Source organism: Zosterops lateralis (assembly GCF_965231275.1).
Source record: "Zosterops lateralis genome assembly, chromosome: 11".
Classification (NCBI taxonomy): Eukaryota; Metazoa; Chordata; class Aves; order Passeriformes; family Zosteropidae; genus Zosterops; species Zosterops lateralis.
In genome coordinates, this window is record NC_139771.1 from 4399430 (window position 1) to 4417819 (window position 18390).

The 18390-nt window shown below is 40.1% G+C and overlaps 1 protein-coding gene across 1 annotated transcript in view; it reads left to right on the forward strand.

Moving 5' to 3' along the window:
* The window catches only part of DOCK3 (dedicator of cytokinesis 3), a gene marked incomplete at its 5' end in the record, with an annotated part of 197309 nt that overhangs the window by 84753 nt on the left and 94166 nt on the right, over positions 1-18390 (forward strand). The window contains 2 exons of the mRNA XM_083869273.1: positions 3962-4003; positions 5808-5962. Of these exons, the coding sequence (XP_083725399.1) occupies positions 3962-4003; positions 5808-5962 (197 nt within the window). The remainder of the gene's footprint in view (positions 1-3961; positions 4004-5807; positions 5963-18390) is intronic.

The window sequence follows — 18390 nt, forward strand, 5'->3', positions numbered from 1 at the left end:
AGAATACCAGCAAAGGGCAAGGCAATTTCACACCTTAAAAACAGATGATGAAGGAGGAGCTGGAGAGAGCTGGGCGAGCTAATTATTCTCTCCCTTTAAAAAATGCTGGAAAATACTAATAAAAATAATAAAAGAAAATGATAATTACTTGCAGAAAGGACATGAGTAATAGTGAGTGTGAACTTGTACAGAATAAGCCATTTTTAAAAGTTCCAGAACATAGATAAGTCTAGTGGATAGAGGAGAAGCAGCTGATGCCATCTTTAGATTTTGATAAAGGTTTTAAATGTTTGTTTTAATTTAAACTCTCCAAAGGTCATCAGTTCTAGATGAAATTAATGTAAACACAGAGCTAATTAGAAAACCCAGACTCGGAAAAAAAAAAAAAAGAGAATGGTTGTCAATAATTTGATTAAATAGGAGGAGGGATGAATTCGCTGAATTTCTTGGAGTCATCATCCATTTTGTAGTCCTTCACGTTTAATTAAGATGCTGAAATAAGGAGTCTCCTTACTAAAGATACAAAATCCACAAAGCTTGAAATGGTATTTCTGATTCTTTCAGTGGAGGGAAGGATCAGAATTCCAAATAATATAGAGAAATTGAAGAAATTATATGAAAAACGTATTATACCAGGGAGAATCATAAATGTAGGATATTAACTCCTGCAGCCAGTTGTTAGTTCTGAAGCACAGATTGGAACACTACAAGCTTAGGTGGTTCTGTAGAGGAGATTTGAGGTTATAATGGAATCACAAGCTGAATTAATTAATCCTTTCATCCTAATGATGGATAAGAAAAGAATCAATAGGCCCAGGTTACGATAGAAAAGAATCAGTTTAAGCATCAGAAAACACTTGGATGAGGAAAGATATACTGAACGTTGTATCTGTTCAAGTTTGCACAACCTTTCCAGACAACTATCTTTTGGGAAAAATAAAGGTAAAGCTATTTTTTTTTTTTTTTAAGAATGCAGATGGATAATATCTTAACAGTCCTATTTTCATATCACTTTGGAAGACTTTTCAAGTTGGAAGGGGCATCAGGGAGGTCTAGACAAACAGACAAACTTCCTGCTCTCAATGCAAGGTCAATACTGAATTCAGCTGAGGCTGCTCAGTGCTTTGGTTGAATGTTGAAATTCTTCAAGAGAAAGGATTGGATCCCTGTTCTGATGTTCTAATAGCTGCCCTGATGGAGTTATATTTTTCCTTGTTGGAGCATTGGGATATCCCATGTTGTAGTTGATGACCCCAGTATTTTGGCCAATCTGCTGTGCAGCTCTGTGGAGAGCCTGGTTACCTCTCTGTGCTAGGAACTTCATGGCTACAGGTCACCTACAAACCTTCTCTTCTCTAGACTCAAAATGCTGCATTCCCTCCATCCTCCTCAAACAGCTTGTGCTGCCTCGCTGGCCTTTGCTGAATGCAGCATTTCAGCTGGAGTTTACTCAGTGCTCAGGAAAAAGGAAGAAATGTTATTCTCAGTGTACTGGCTCCTGATAACAGAAACAATAAATTGTTAAATGTCCCTGCAGCCTGAGTGCTCCCCTGACTTGTTTGGCTTCCTTTAGTAGGACCCTGCCAGTCTGCTGCCCCCATTTTAGGATCATCTGGGAATTTAAGACCACATGGGTCTCAGGACAGACCCCTGAAGAATACATACCATCATCCACTACCTTTGGAGCCTGAAAATCCTGCTGTTGGGTTTTTTGATCAAACAGTTTAGTCTGCCCATGCAGGTGTAACTTTACAGCTTGAGTACAGGAATGCTGTGGGAGAGCGCCTTGCTGAGCTAGGGAGAGACAGCAGCCACTAATGTTCCATCATCTACTGATTTGGTTATTCTACCTCAGGGGAATCACTTGATCCAGCATAATGTCCCCCATATAAATCCATTTTGGCTATTTTCAGTCATGTTCCCATCCAAGTACCCAAAAATGGCATGTACCCTCTGGGCACTTTGCCCGGCCAGAGGCAAGGGCACATAAATTAACTCAGTCAGTGATTGTATTGTTATAATGTGATCCTGAAGCATGAAAGCAGAGAGTTAGTCAAATCTAATCTTTTAGTTGTGGAAAAATTTAAAACTTTAGGTTTTTACCACTTATTGTTACAGATTTACTTCAGTGTACACTCTGTAAGCAGCAGTGTTTGCTGAGGAATCTCCTCAGACCACCTCTCATATTTGTGTTGCTTGAGTGTCTCACTTTCTTGCTTGGATTTAGAGATTAATCAAAAGAAGACAGGACACCTTGAATAGCTTAAATAACTGGTCATTTCTATGCCAGCTCTTTCTGAGTGGTTGCAGGTGATAAAAAGATTAAATAAGCGACTCAGCCAGCTTGGAGGCTTTTAACATTCAGAAGGTGATGCAATAGTTAGACAAACAATGGAGCTGGAGATCATTATTTTTCTACTGAGAGTGTGAAGGAGGACATTTTTGTAACTGTGAACGTAAACAGGTGTCAAAATATGTCATTTAGAATCACAGAATTGTTTAGGTTGGAGGAGACCTTTAAGATCATTGAGCTCAACCATTCCCCAGCACTGCCAGGGCCCCACCAGCCCCTGTCCCCATGTGGCACAGCTCCAGGGTGGGGACTCCACCACTGTCCTGGGCAGCCTGTTCCAATGCTTGACAACACTTTGGGTGACAAAATTTTCCCTAATAGCTGATCCAGCAGTGAGGGGTCCTAACCTGAACACAGGATTTGAGATGTGGCTTCACCAGTGTCGAGTACAGGGGCGTCCTTGGCCAGCTGGGCCTGCTGCTGACTTGTGTTCAGCTGGGACCTCTCCAGTTAACCAGGACTGTTGGGGAGGGATTGAAAGTGGTTCAGTGAGCACTTCTGCCAGCTCCCTCAGTACCCCAGTATTTCCTTGGTTTATTCTCATTATGAAGGGTCTCTCTCCTTTTGTGGTAAGAATTATTATTTGTGTTCTGTGTGAAAGATGGTGTCATAGTTTAAGAGTATTGCCAAATACATTTTGTGGACAGTCCTTTACTTTCACCTCCTTTGAAGCCTCATGTTTGTTGATCTGCTAATTCTGATACAGACTGTAAATGTTTTGTCAGAATAAGATGTTGGGTTTGTAATAGAAGGAGAGAGGTGGGGCAAATGAAGAGGATGTTTAATAATATGTGGTAGTGTCAATGTTAATATTTCAGTTTAAAATGCTAATGTTAAGATGATGTGCAGTGAAAGGCATGGCAGAATCATTAATGTTTTTTTAAAGCTCCCTAAAACCTTTTCAATTTAGATTAGTATTTAAATCTCCCTTTGGAGATTAAATGGTTTCAGTGAGTCTTGCAGTCCATTTTCTGATTATAACATCTCCTTCTACATAAAAGGCTTTAAATACAGCATCATCCTCTGAGATTTTTGACATGTAGCTCTTTATACTGATTCTTCTTTATAGGTGTTGGGCAGCTGAAACTGTAGAAGAGTCTTTAACCAATTTTCAGGATTTCATTTTCTTATTAGAGCAAAAAGTTTTAACAACGTCTAAAATCCATCTTTCTTTCTAGATGCCTGTGTTTTTTAACAAATGCACCTTTTCACAGACAGCATAGCAGGAGATGAGGATTAGTGGTGAGGTATCTTCCCATTTAGCAAGAGAAGACAGAGTTTATACAGAATAATGTAATTTTCCAACACTGTAATAGCATTTCTTTTTGAAATTCTGCTTAACTTGTGACAGCCATTCACCTTAAAAGCTAAGGTAAATACTTCCTGTAAATTCAAACAGTTAGGTAAAGAAACAACTTAACTGAAGAAAGCCTTTAGGAAAGCAGGTGGTCTTGTGAGTGATGATACACCAAGAAAAAAAGGCATGGAAAGTTGTCAATCATTTTGAAAGTCATATTTTAGAATTACTGGTCTAATGCTACATAAATGTAATGTAAATAATTCTTACTTTCAAAAAGGTTTAAATTTTCCTGTTTTGTATCTCCACAGCATTTGTCAAGTAGACACAGTGTCCAGCAGAGCACATCACAGGTAAATACCATCCATATTTGAATTTTTTGTTGTCTTTAAGTTCTTGGTAATGTAGGTAAAGGTATGATGGAGATTACTGTGTAAGTCCTTACCAATGGAACACTTCCTCAGAAGATTCCCAAGTATTCAAGTCACTAAGGTCCTGCTTCAAATTCCATTTAGGTCTCTTTTCCTGAGCTCGTAACTGTTGTTCTTAAAAGATAAAATTGTGTAGTGAGATCAAAAGCCTCACTCTGCCCATGTGACTCTCCTCTCTACCTGTTAACACGTGGCTTTGTGGCTTCTGTTCCACACATCCTCTTTGTACTAATATAATCCAATCCTGGTCATGGAATGTGGCTTTGATCTTTGCAGAGATCTGGGCTTCCACAGGTACGTGTCTTTAAAGAATGACAATTTCCTTGGATTTAATTTAATATCCAGAACAACATTTCTTTTAAACTAGTACAAATCTGAATTGTAAGTCTGGAAATTTTAAGATTTTTTTTGTTAGAATCTACCTATCCATGCATTCAGGGGTTATGAGCATAATGAATTTATGATACCTATGCAACCTGTTTATTAAGATCATCATGAATGGATGCAAAGGGTTGTACAAACTAAAAGCATACAGTTACTTACACTGTTTTTTTCTTTGGCCACCCCAGCATTCACTGCTGTAAATAGGTCTTGATATGTTGAGTCAAAATGTAAACTTTTCTACTATTTGACTTGATTGGTTACTCATGTTATCAACCCATGTTAAGTTTTTTTATACCTGCAGGATTAACTGGCCTGTTAAGCCTGGTTCTAAGTCATGGATTGTTTTTGAGTGGAAAATGCCCTTAAGATGGAGTCCAAATGTTCCCCCAGCACTGCCAAGCCCACCACTAAACTATCCCTGAGTGCCACATCTACACATCCTTTAGATCTCCACCACATCCCTGAACAGCCTGTTCCAGTGCTTGACAACCCTTTCAGTGAAGAATTTTTCCCGAATATCCAATCTAAACCTCCCTGGCACAACCTGAGACCATTTTCTATTACCCTGTTCCTTGTTCCTTGAGAGAAAGATCAACCCCCACCTGGCAACAACCTCCTTTCAGGGAGTTGCACAGGGCAATAATGTCCTGAGCCTCCTTTTCTCCAGGCTGAGTCTCCTCTGCTCCCTCAGATGCTCCTCACCAGACCTGTGCTCCAGACCCTTCCCCAGCTCCATTCCCTTCTCTGGAGAGGCTCCATCCCCTCAGCTCTTCCTTGGAGTGAGGGGTTCAAACCCCAGGATTCAAGGTTGTGGCTCCCGCAGTGCCCAGGACAGGGGGACAGTCACTGCCCTCATACTAATGGTCACATAAATGGCCTCCATAAGTGAATTGCAGCTGCTCAAAAGAAATAATTTAACAAATGTTACTAAAAATGCTTTGAAGTCTGTCTGCTTTAAATGGAAATCATCAGGAACGACCCCAGTACCATCTTACAATTCATTTTCAGTACCAGAATCAAGGCAAAATTTGAGAAATAGGATTGACTCGGTTTACTTGATAAAATCAGATTTCCAATGCATAAACCATTTGTTTTGTATCCACTTATCACAGTTTCATCAATCTATTCAAATTAGGAGCATTAAAAATAGAGGCAGAAAGCTTAATCTAGCACCTATCTCTGAGGCAGAATATATTTGAGATTAAGCTTTTACTTGATGGCGAGAGGAGAGCAAAATCTCAATTAAAATGGTCAAGTTGGTTGGGTGTTCTTTATTTAGAAGCACGTATAGAAATATACAGAATTTATAGAAGTGCCAATGGTTCTCCCTGGTTTGAATCAGGTGGACACGATCCGTCAGCGGCACGGGGAAGCCTGTCGGATGCCAGTGCCTCATCACTTCTTTCTCAGCCTGAAGAGCTTCACCTACAACACCATTGGAGAGGACACAGACGTCTTTTTTTCTTTGTACGATGTCCGGGAAGGCAAACAGATCAGGTAGGAATGTGTCAAATTGCTAAAAAGCTTCCTTGGAAAAGAGTTGCGAGCACAGCAAATATATTGGAGATGAACATGTGGTGTGTTCTTGTGGCCCAGCTGGAAGGACAGAGCTGGTAAATCATGAGTTGCTGGCCCTGTAGTCCTTATGTGGGAATGTCACAAGTACTGGTCTTTGCATAGGAAATTTAGTGAAGCATTAAAGGCACAGAATGATTGAATTTTTTAGTTTTCTGATTTTGCCTCCAGACATTACTGAAGATTTCCTAGCTTCCTCCTTGGGGCTGTTGGTTAAGAAGCACAAATAATGACAGGGCCAGGCTGTGGGGCTGATTTGAGAAGGGGCTGCTGTGTGCCTCTAACTCTCCACTCCTTGCCTTCCAGGCCTGTCACAAAATAGCTTTTTCTCTTCACTGTATTGCTGTCAACATAAACTCTTTAACATTCATCCCTGTGTCTGTGCTCTCAGTTTATTGAACTAATTTGTACCAGTGTTAGCAAACATGAGATGGGCTGGCATTTTCTCTTACAGACGTGTGTTTTGGAAACATCAGAGTATGTAGAAGAGCATTGCAGCATTTATTTTGTCTTGAAAGTTTAGCAAATGCAGCTTGGTCTGATCTGACCATGTTTGTGTGATGTTCTGAGTTTTGGTAAAAGCATATCCTGACAGTCACTTGCTGCCATAGTCAAAACTCTCCTAGTTTTCAGCAATTAGATTTAGATTTGTTTCCAACTGAGGGAAGAGCCACAGATTTTTCTTTCCTCTCTTCAGAAGAAAGCTCAGAGTAAGTGAGAACAGTTTTGTGTCTTTTCAGAGTACATCCCACTAAAAATTGATCTGTATTAGAAAGCTCTGATGACTTGATGGGATTCCCTCAGCTTAAACTTCCCCTGACACAGCTCCAGCCGTTCCCTGGGCACAGAGAGCAGAGACTGGTCCCCTCTCCTGCCCCTTGGGAGGATGCTGAAGGCCCCAATGAGGTCTCCCCTCAATCTCTCCAGGCTGCACAAACCAAGGGCCCTCAGCTGCTCCTCTAAAGGCTTCCCCTCCAGGCCCTTCCCATCTCTGCAGCTCTTTGGACACTCCAGTTGATGTAGTTTAGGATGTGCCTCTGATTCCTCTCTTGAGAGAATGGCCAGGAAATAGCTATTAAGAGGGGAAGGTGAAAATGGAAAACCAAAAACCAAAAAAATACACCCAACTAGTTCCTTTTGCAAAGCAGCAAAATATTAAGTAGTTTAGATGAGAAAAGCTGTCAGGAAGAGGAAAGGACAGGTGGACAGGTGCTGTTGCCAGCAGAAATTGCTTTGAAAGGAGATGAATTATCTTGGGCTGCAGTTTGTATGTAAACACTGAGTGGAGAGCCTTAAAGAAAGGGTTTTGCCAGTGATTAAAAAAAAGGGAAGTTATAGTTATAATGAGAAAAAGCACAAAGAGTGGTCCAGGCAAATTTAAATATATATATAATGCTTTTTGCTGCAAACAATTGTTATTACTTAGCTCCTTTCATTAAGCATCAGTGGTCTGCTGTAGTGAAAACAGCATAATTTTTACATTTTCTGACATCCCAAAGACTGCTGGGGAAGAAATGTGTAATGAGGCTGTGATCTTTTTTGGAGAAGAAACCAGAAAATAGACAAACACATTGCTACAAATTTAGAATGATGTTTTTATATCAACTTTAAAACGTTTTCTTTCCCCTTGGGAAATAGTACATTAAGGTAAAAAACCCAAGCAAGGCTTGTGCACACTGCACTCTAAATGAAAGGGAAAAATTGACTTCTGAAATGGTTGGAGGTTGATAAATTTCTTACCCAAGCAGCTCATGCTGGAGGCTGAGTGGCTTTCAGCATTACTGCCTTGGACATGTGCTAGATTACAAACCTCCCTGAACCTGCTGGTGCCAAGAGTTATTTCCCAGTGAGAATTGCTCAAAGTTCCAGTGTTTTTCAAGGGCTGAAGTAACAGTGTGCACCAGGTGTGGATCAGCAATCAGAAGGTTGGAGCAGCAGCTGAAATACCATTTGAATGGTTCCCAGGTTCTGAATACAAAAATGTTCCTGTGTTTAATGGTTGTCAGCAAAGGAGGAGCAGGCAGAGGATGACAGTAGGGAGCTGTGGAGAGCAGGAATAACAGCACTGCCATCAAAGGGGTCAGACCTAGAGGTAAACACAAGGAAAGAGTTACTTCATTTTTTGTCTGACAGAAATATAAAAAGCAGTAATTGTAAGTAAATAGAACTTGAAGGCTCAAATAAAAAGGAATTAAAGCTTATTTGTCTGTTTTTAAGTATTTGGGATTTCTTTTTTTCTTGCATACAAAAGCCACTAGTCTAGCAACTTTGTGACTCATCTTTAACACCTCAGTTTGTTTGCGAGGTGGAAGTTACTGGAAAATGATGTGGTAATTGATCCAGTTTGGATTATAGCCAATAATTATACCCCATTGTGAGACATACCTTGGGATGAATGAGCATGGAGTGATCAAGTTGAGCAGAACATCAAAAAGGCAGCAAAGAAAATGTTACTGTAAAGATGATAAACTCAGTAAGGAAGATGTCAATAATGATCAGAGATAGGTAAACTGATATGAAGAAAAGACATTTGAGAGTTGTCTGTTTCTGAATGATACTGTTGAAAAGCACAAAAGCAAATTGTTTCAGTATGAAGGAAAGATTAAATATATGGGAACAACAGTCTGAATCATGTTCTGTGGTGAAATGGAGGCAGAAAGGCAGTATAAAAAAGGACAAATGAAATTGCACAACCAGGGATGGGAATAGACAGAAACTTGTAGAAAAAATACAACTAGCAAAGGGCATCAAGAACAATAAAAAAAGAATAATTCGATAATGCTTTACCAGCAAAAAAAGCTTTTTTTTTACAAAATCAAGAAATAACTGAACAGATTAGAGGGGGCATTAAGCCATGAGCAGATGTTTCCAAGATAGCTGGAGTATTTAATGGCTCTTTTGCCTCAATCTCCCTAAGAAGGTCAGCTGCAATCTGATGACAAATGCAAGAAGTTGTGGAACAAATAAACTACTTGTTAGCACTAAGAAGCTAACAGGATGATAAGTAAAAGTCAACATAGATTTGCAAAGAACAAATCATATCAGAGCCAACTAATTTTGTTTGGTTGTATGGGAATGCACCTCCTGCCTCAACAGAAGAAAGTATTAAACTTGATACAATAAAGAGATACAGGCTGGATGAAACTGTTCTAAAGGAGCTGGAAACTCGTAGATAAAGGGATGCAGTGTTATTTGTGCTAGAAAGATGCAACAAATAGGAGATATATTTACATTTTTGACATTTTAGCATGATTTTGATGGGTGAAAATAAATTCAGTAAAGCAGTGAAGTTTAGATACCTATGTAATAACTCTTTTTTTCTGGGAAATGCATGGCATTATGCATAACTTTAAAAAATTACACATTCAGAAGTATGATAGCAGGGTTTCTTTTTCTGAAAATAAGCTTGATAAGTCCACTAACTGTCATAGAATCCCAGAATGGTTTGGGTTGGAAAGGATCTTAAAGGCCATCTCATTCCACCCCCCACCATGGACAGAGACACCTTCCACTATCCCAGACTGCTCCAAGCCCTGTCCAACCTGGCCTCAGACACTCCCAGGGATCCAGGGGCAGCCACAGCTTCTCTGGGCACCCTGTGCCAGGACCCCTCCATTCCCACAGGGGAGAATTTATTCCTGATATCTCATCTAAACCCGCTTTCAGTGTAAAGCCATTCCCTCTTGTCCTCTCGCTACAGCCCTTGTAAAGAGTCTCTCTCCATCTTTCCTGTAGCATCCTTTCAAGTTCTGGAAGGGGCAGCTAGGTTACTCTGAAGCCTTCTCTTTTCCAGGCTGGATCATCCCAATTTTCTCATCCTTTTGAGTATGGAAAAGGATAAATAAATTTCCATCTTATTATTTCTTCATAAAGTTTATGTTTAAACGTGAATGTTTTTCTTTCTGCCTGCATCTTCAACCAGTTACCGTATTTTACACACCACTGGCATTTAAATTTTTCTTGTCATCTAGAAATATCCTTAATTATGGAGAGTGAACAGAACAAAAGAGAAACTCTGATATGATTGAATTTGAAGATCTGGGGGCCTAAGCAGTAATTATGCATGGAGAATGGTGTTGTGCATATTTCTGCTAGTAACTCCTCCACCTGCCTCCTCCTACTTACTGAGCCTTTGCCATTCCCATTTTAGCAACGACCTCCTCGTGACTGGGGGATTGGGAGATGTGCTGAGAGCCCATGGTGCTGGTGATGGGAGTCACTGAGGAAGTCCACGTGGGCATTTCTCCTACAGAAACTGTTCAAACCTTTTGTTGACAGACCAGGTGTTCTCTGCAGTGTCTGTTTTAAATATCTGCCACGTATTTGGGGTGAGACAGGATTGCAACCACTGCAACACAGGCTAGGAGTTTGATTTGGAAACATCTATTTCAGTGTTAAAATTTAAAAGCAGTAGCCAAAATGAAAAAAAAAAAAAAAAAAAAAAAACCACAAAAAAAAAAAAAAAAAAAAAAAACCAACATAAGCTTGCTCTTTAAAGCTCTTGCTAATAGGTGATACAGAAAGATGTTTTTTGTGGAAATGTTCTCAGTTTGTGGGTGGATGATGGGGAGAATGTGAGCAGTACAGTCTGTCCCAAGTCTTGTGTTAAGGATTTAGCACCATTGACAAAGCAGTTTTCGGGAGAGAAACATGGTTTGGAAACATAATTATGGACTGAAAAAACCGCTCTGGGTCTTCAGCAGGATAGTTGGATTCAGCTGCTGGAAAGTCATCTGACATAAAATCATCTGCCCCTGTTTTTCAAGACTGAGTCAAAACCTGTTCAGTGGCAATGTTTGGCTGTTAGTACTGCTCTGCAGTGGGCTTTGGTGGTAGCTGCACAGGTAATGGAGATAATGATTTCCCATTTGTAACTCACCTCTGGATCTTGGGACACTTTCCAACCAAATGATTTTCTCTGCTAAAAATCAGCAGAGAAATGTGTAAACAGTTCAAGGTACTAAAGGTGTAAAAATATTAGAGAACATTGTTATCAATTTAAATGTATCCTTGTTTACAAGTAAACTTCTGGGGCATGACCACACTGGGTTTGGTTTAACCAGTGGGTGAGTGCTAGATGTTTTCTCAAGTTGCTTGTACAACCTGGTCCTGTAGAAATCACAATACTGCACTTTAGTGGCAGGGGGAGGATATAAAAAGAAAATATTCGTGCCAGTGTTTAGGTAGAGCAGGATGAAATGCACCTTTTGGAAATACTGGATTTAGAAATGATGAATTTGTAGGGGATTTGATTTTCACTCTTTCTGTAGTAGGAGTTTTTGAGACACAGTATTCTCAATTCAGACATCAGAATACAAATCTATACCAAGCTGCTGAAGGTTACCTTGACAAATTTGACAGGAATCCCTCATCTCTGTTTGTGTTTGATGATGGCCATTAGCTCCATGGTTATCATCATTTAGTCATGTTTCTTTTTTACTTTTAAACTGTCAATAGGAATGTATATCAGCTTCTAAAAAATGTTAACAGGAACAGTGTAGCTAAAATTACATTGCGCTTACACATGCCATCTTGAATAATTTTCCTGTAGCACTTGCTAATGCAGACAGTTACCACTCTCAGGAGCTTCCATTTCAAACACTGAGCCAACTTGTGATGGCAAATTTCCCACAAGTCCTGTCCAAGAGGGGGTTTGAGTCCTCTCAAGGCTCTGATGTGGAGGATCAGCAGCCTTGATGCAGGAACACCTGCCCAAACCAGGGCTGTAGAACTTGTACATGTTCTAGGCAGCAGACTCTGCTTGGGCAGAGGGAGGTTTGGCAGCTGGCAGTGGAGAGAGGGGGGCAGGTGAAATAAAAAAGAGTAAGACTGGCATTAATAAGGTCAGAAAAATGAGAGAAGGGTCACTGGGTAGATAAATATGGTTGAAGTTGAACAGCTGAAAGAGAAATTGTTAATTAATGTGGAAGGATCCTCAGGAAAAACTGTGTCAAACCAGTTTGACTTCATTCTCTTCCATGATATGGGACTGACCTGAAGATCCTTTTTCTGTATTGTTTCTCTCTCAAGTAATGGCTCTGGGAGTGCTGGGACAATGTGTGGGCATTTATCCCCCGTTAATTGCTTTAAAATATTATCATGTTCTTTTATTGCCAGTTGCTATGTAAGGAAGCAATTATATTTTACTTTTATTGTGCAATATGCACTGAATTTTCCTTTTGTTATCTTTTTAATAGCATAACGATTTTAAAATAGAAAAGTTATCTCATTCACTGTCAATATAACGATTTGTCTGCTGGTAAAAAAAACAAAACTTTGTATCACTCTGATTTTTTTTTCTTTAATATTCAGAAAATTTTCCCAGGGATTAACCTTACCAACTAATGAGTTCTTTCTTCTGCTTAGTCATGAAAAAACCCATCTTTCAATTTTTAGCTGTCTTTTAGCAATCTGATCTGTTAGGATAGCTAATCCTCCATCAGCTCCTCCTGTTCTTTAGTTTGGTGTGGCTTCATATTTCAAGGGAAGTTTTTTTCTGAGTTTTCTGCAATAGATAATTCATTTGCAATAGTAATGGTAGCAGCAGGACTTTTTCATCATGCTCAAGTGAACTTCCTCAAAACCTCAGCAAACATTAAGGAATATTGCTGCCCACAGCAATGGCCTTGTCCTGGTCACTGCAGTGACCATGGAAAATCTGTGTGTCTCTGAAGTCTGCTGCACTCATACTGGAACAAAGAGCCTTTCTGCTGGAATATAGAACTCTTGAAAAACAAACGTTTTGTCATCACTGAAGACAAAACCTGTGGAGTATCTAATAAGGTTTTTGGGTAGATTTTTAGAAAAGGACAGAGGAGGAGCAATGTATTTTCATTTTCCCTGTTGGTTGCTTCAGCTGATTTTCATTCCTGGGATCTCTCTCTGGAATCTGCATTTGCTTAGTTTTCCTGTTTATCCTGTCTTGTTATTAGTGTATGCAAAACAAACTGCTACTATCTGGATTTGTATATGGAAGTTGCTGTAAGAGATGTAAGTGGTGTTATTAGAGATGTTAATTCTTTTCTACAAAATGACTATTTTTCACAGTTCCTATGGAATTATTAATAGGTAGATATTCCAAAGCAGGAGTTTTTAAAAATATCCATCTTATTTTGTGTATCTCACCACCACCATCCTCCTTCCCCCACAAGTGGGGGCTTTTTGGGTTGGAGATCAAATATGACATACAAATAAGCAGGGATGTAGAGTTTTCTCCAGGGTTATTTTGATTTTTTAGTTGTTAACAGGGAGAAATCAATGAATTGCAGGCATTGGAACCTCTTCCCTTTTCCTGCTTGGGAGGAATGACAATGTTGTGAACACACACAGCTGGAAGAAATTCTGCTCACTTGAGGGGCAGCAGGGAAATCTGTGTTGTTTAAATGCCTAAGTGAGCTCAGAGAAAACACTTCCAAGTCATTTTCTGTTTGTAGGAAGGCCTAGTGTATGGAATCCTCTCATTACGCCTGAGCTCTTTCTGTGGCAAAATTCCCCCTCAAAAGCCAGTTCTGTGTTCCTGACAGAAATTGTCATGTGCAAAGTTCTTGTGGAGCAAGAATTAAATGTGACAGCTGCTGTATCAGACCTCAGAACCATTAGCTTCTCCCAGGGTAGAGCTGGTGATAAAATCCTTATTCTACAAAATACCAGTATAATCCAAAATGAGAAGTCTTCCCTGCAAAGCTCCCCTCACCTGCCACCTGGCAGGGTCACTCTGCCTGGCCTTCCATTAGTTAAAATCACTGGCACTGTGGAATCACACTACATGATTAAAGTCTCTCTCTCTATCTTTTAATAGAAGCCTTTTCTAATTGTCAGAATTCCTTTCAGGAACAAAAATATATACCTTTCATGATGGAAATAACAGAAAAATCCTCATGATGGTGTCAAATGTTCAAGTGTGGCAGAGTCATGAGAAGTCAAGGAGAATGTAATTGGTGCTTAGCTCCCTTTCCCCTGCAAGCCTCAATAACACTTTAACATTGTGGTGGTTTTCCCTTGAATGTGGCAAGAGAAATGACAGGTAGTTATTTTCACTATTTTCTGTTTCCATGGTAACCCAGTGTTTGCAGTAACAGTCTTACTGTAAGCTCTGTAATCCTCCCCCAGGGCTTCTCACCGATGTGGTAATTTAATAATTCATGAGCATTAAGCCTGAATTTGCTGGGAAGCAAACTGTTGCTTGGAGCCGTTTTCTCAGGGCCAGATTCATTTCCCTCACAGATTCAGTGTTCTTTTTTCTAAGATGTCTTTATAAAATACACTCCATAAACCAAAGCAGTGTACTGTGCCTCAGTTGTTTGTGAGAGCCGGGGTTATTGCAGAGCTGCTGGATAAGACAGCTCGGGAAAGAACTCTCCTGCCTCCCCCCAACAAAAGAAAAGGGGAAAAACCAAACACACTCTGTGAGCACTCGTCTGAAAAGGAAGATTTTTAAATAGTCCATGAGTCACTGTTGAGACCGTGAGCAAACTGAAAGTTCAGCTGCTGTCTCCGGGGCCCGGCAGTGACCGCTGTGGATGATGGATTGCTCAAACACTGCTGGGATCTGGGAGATGCCCTTGGTTTACACTGGAAGTGGGAATTGAGTTTTTCACAGACACGGGTCCATTCTGTACATATGCTCTGGCTTCCTGTTGCACTCACACTGAGAGTGGAGACTCGTTCTGTGGAGCTCTGGGAGATTTTGTTATTAGGTCAGTTTTACAGCAGCTGTAAGAGACCTAGATTTTTTTCCAAGAGGATGAGCAAAAATTAGCAACTCTGAAAGAGAATAATGCTGAACAGAAAATAAACTTGAAAAGCTTTTTCAGAGGATACTCCTACTGCTTAAATCATCTTTCAAGAGTAAAACCCATTATTTTTCCCAATGGGAAATTACTGAAATGTCGATATAGGTGTGTGGTTTCTTCATGAACATGAGACCATGCTCATGAAATAAAGTTCAGAAGGCCTGAAGTGAGGCTTTTTTCCTTTTTAGAAAGTTCCTACAGAGTGTTCTCAAAAGCATCACGCTGCAGTGCTGTCCTGATGTGACCGTTTCAATCACTGACTGTGGTAATGTTCTTGCAGTTGACAAACTCAAGAGGTTTGGACAAATTTCCAAATGCCAATGGAATGAAAATAAAAGTCTATTTTTTTCGTGTGTGAAGTTGTGCAAGCCAATATGAGAAGCCTCATGTGGTTATCATTAACTGTACTGCAGGGTGCAGCACAAATGGAAAGCCAGGACAGTAGAGCCCAGCTTTCCCTCAGCCTCCAAATAGGATGGTGGGGAGCAGTAATTGCTTTCTGGAAAACTGGCTAATGCCCTGGGGTTTTAAAACTTCTGGTCTGTTGGGTCAGTGAACTTCTTCTTTGATACAGGAACAGCTTCTCGAGTTTAACCATGCAAACATTAGCTTGTCCAAACGGTAAGGTTTTGAGACTGTGGTTCCGTTTTCTCTCCCTTTCCCACACCAAGCCCCAGGGATCTTTTTCATGGTGTTTCTCTCCTACCTTAATTCCTGGTTTGAAACAAGCTCCTTTTTTTGCAGCTTTAAGAAAATGCCTTGATCCTATACCAGTAATTCCTAACATAATTCCATTCATTTAGTTAACATATTGTCTTTGTAGAACTTGTACACACAGAGGCAGGAAGATTGCAGTATTTGATGGCACTGGTGGAGTAAAGTGCCCAAAATATGGTCTTGCATAGCAAGACCAGGATATTTTGAAGGGAAATGCTAACAAGGTTCAGTTGCCATAGAGTGACCAGCTCATCCTAGGCTCTCTCCTGGATGGCCTGTGTGGAGCTGGTTCTTGAGATTTACCTGGGATAAAATATGGTGCTTTTACAGGAGCATCTTCAAATGTTTATGGTACTCATGTGTCAGCTCAAAGGTTACTCTAGAATTATTGCCAGGCATGTTAACGTTCTTTAAAGAAGAGACTAGAGACTTTTCAGGGGCAGAGGTGGGGGAGAAATTAAATAGTATATAATGCTTATAATTTATTTTTTAACCAGTAGGGCTGAAAGGAGATGAACTGTTCTGGCTGCTTGTAGCTTATTCCTGCAAACTTCTGGCTTCTGGGTCAGCAATTTTAGATTTTTGTTCCTGAGTTTGTATTTTGCATGCAGGTAAGGTTTTACATGATACTAAAAGTGTCAGAAAGAAACCTACGGACACATCAAGTTGTTATATGATCTCTTCTGCTACCACCTTACTCCTTTCCCTGAGTGCTTCTACATGTGTCATGGACCAATACATATTTTTAAAATAACCTGTGTTCTTAGAAGGGGTTGGCCACATGCTAAATTCTGAAAACACAATTAAATACAGCTTTTGAGAAAGGACTCAGGTATTTTTCATAATATTGGAGGTTTTCAGCATTCCCCCAGTTTGCTCTGGAAATAAGAAGCACTGAGGAAAATAAGAAAAATTAGGGAGCATTTATACATTTTTCCTATCAGAGGGACATTAGAATGGAGAGGATGAAGGAGGTTTTGTTTCTGGGAGAAGTAGCTGCTGGACCATTTAAAGCAAGGGAGGGGTATAAGATGTGAGGTTTCTGCCTAAGGAGAATGAAGCCCTGATGTGCTGCTGTCCCTGCTTCAGGAAAGAAACCAATCTCCTATACTTAGTTAAAGTATTAATTTTTTTTAGTCCATGTTCTTTATCACCAGTCTCCAATTCAAACAGAAAATTGATCTGTAGCCTCTCTGCAGACCTCCACAGCTTTGGCATTATGCATTTATTAAAGCTGTACCTACATTCCCTAACTGATGCTTAGTTAGGATTTTGAAACACCCCCAGTAATGAAATGTGCCCATGAAGGAACACAAGGGGCTCACCAGTCCAGTCCAAGCTCTTTGCCATCCCTTTCCTTTTAATGTCATCTTCACACATTGTGCAAAGAACATCACAAATAAACCTCAACAACAAAACCTCCCTGTGTGTGAGCACAGTGCCACTCCTGCTCACCCAACAGCAATTTTGTCCCTGTTTGTCTCCTTTTTCATACTGAAAATGTCACATCCCAAACCATTGATGGCTTCCTTCCTTTCTGCAGAGTTCAGTATGGTCCTGCTTTTTAGTCACTTTGGGGAAGCCAAGAAGGGGGACACTACACTCCTTTCATTTTTCCTCCTTTTCAAGTGAATGAACAAGAAGCTGTTTGACTTTGCTTGTCAGAGCACTGGTTCTTCTATTTGAGTAGCTGTAGCAATTATTAATCATGAGAGTGATTGTAAACTCTGGCTTAGTGCTGCACAAAAGATGGTTTCACTATGACGTGAATTAGCACAGGAGGAGATGCTGCAATTAGAGTAATTGGAGCTTGGTTATAGCATATAGGAGTAAGAGGAATAAATAAGCTTTTGTTTAAGATACAGCTTCTGATGTGGCACGACTTAGGTCTGAGCTCAGCAGGGGAAAATGTTAAATTTTTTTCTCCATTTTGATGCATTTATCTCCAATTTTCTGCAAAAGAACTGATTTTGGTGTATATTCAGAATAGCTGAAAACTTTTATTGGGTTGTTGGTTTTGGTTGTGGGTGTTTTGTGGGTTTTTTGGTTTTGGGCAGCAGTAGGATCAAGCAGTCAGATTGCATCTCAGTACCTCCCATGCTTCATTTCCACCACTCATTTGGCAGTTATAACTACTGGGGTTTTAATTAATTTCCACATGGAGTTTATTGAGGTTTGAGATTTCTTATTCTTGAGTTTTACTAAACTAATGTTTCCTAGATTCTGTGCGTGCTCTTGTCGTTGTGCAGAAGATAAGCTTGAGGAAAATTCACACTGGAGACTCAATTTTTTCCAAGGGCATAGCTCTTAAAAGAAGAAATTAAGATGCTGAATTCCCACTGAGTTTCTTGACCCTAAATGTGTGTATTTTTGTCTAGAAACAGACCTGCAGTGATAGATGAAGGCAGTGGATTTTCAGGTCATTGGAAACAGGGTTATTCTTCCAGATTTGCTTTGACATAGAAATAAATTTACGGTTGTAAAATGAGAAGCAGCTGAATTATTAGTTCATAATGTGGGTCACCAGTGTAAAAAGGTTCCAGTCCTATCCCAGGGACCATTCCAGGGATCCTGAGAGTATCAGCACCAATGAGACCTTAGCAGAATAATAACAGAATAGCAGAATAATAGTAAATTGTTCCTGATCAGTTGTATTATCAAAGATTAGAGGAATACTGGAGATGGGAAAAAAACCCACAAGTTTAGGAGAGGTGATGTGCAAGGAAAAGAGGGAGAACTGGAGCTGGCTTGGTCCTTTGGGGTGGCCTCTTGGCACTGCTGCCCTTTCACTCTGCCTCCTGTGGTTCTCCTTTGGCCAAATGCCTCTTCCTGTTCCACAGT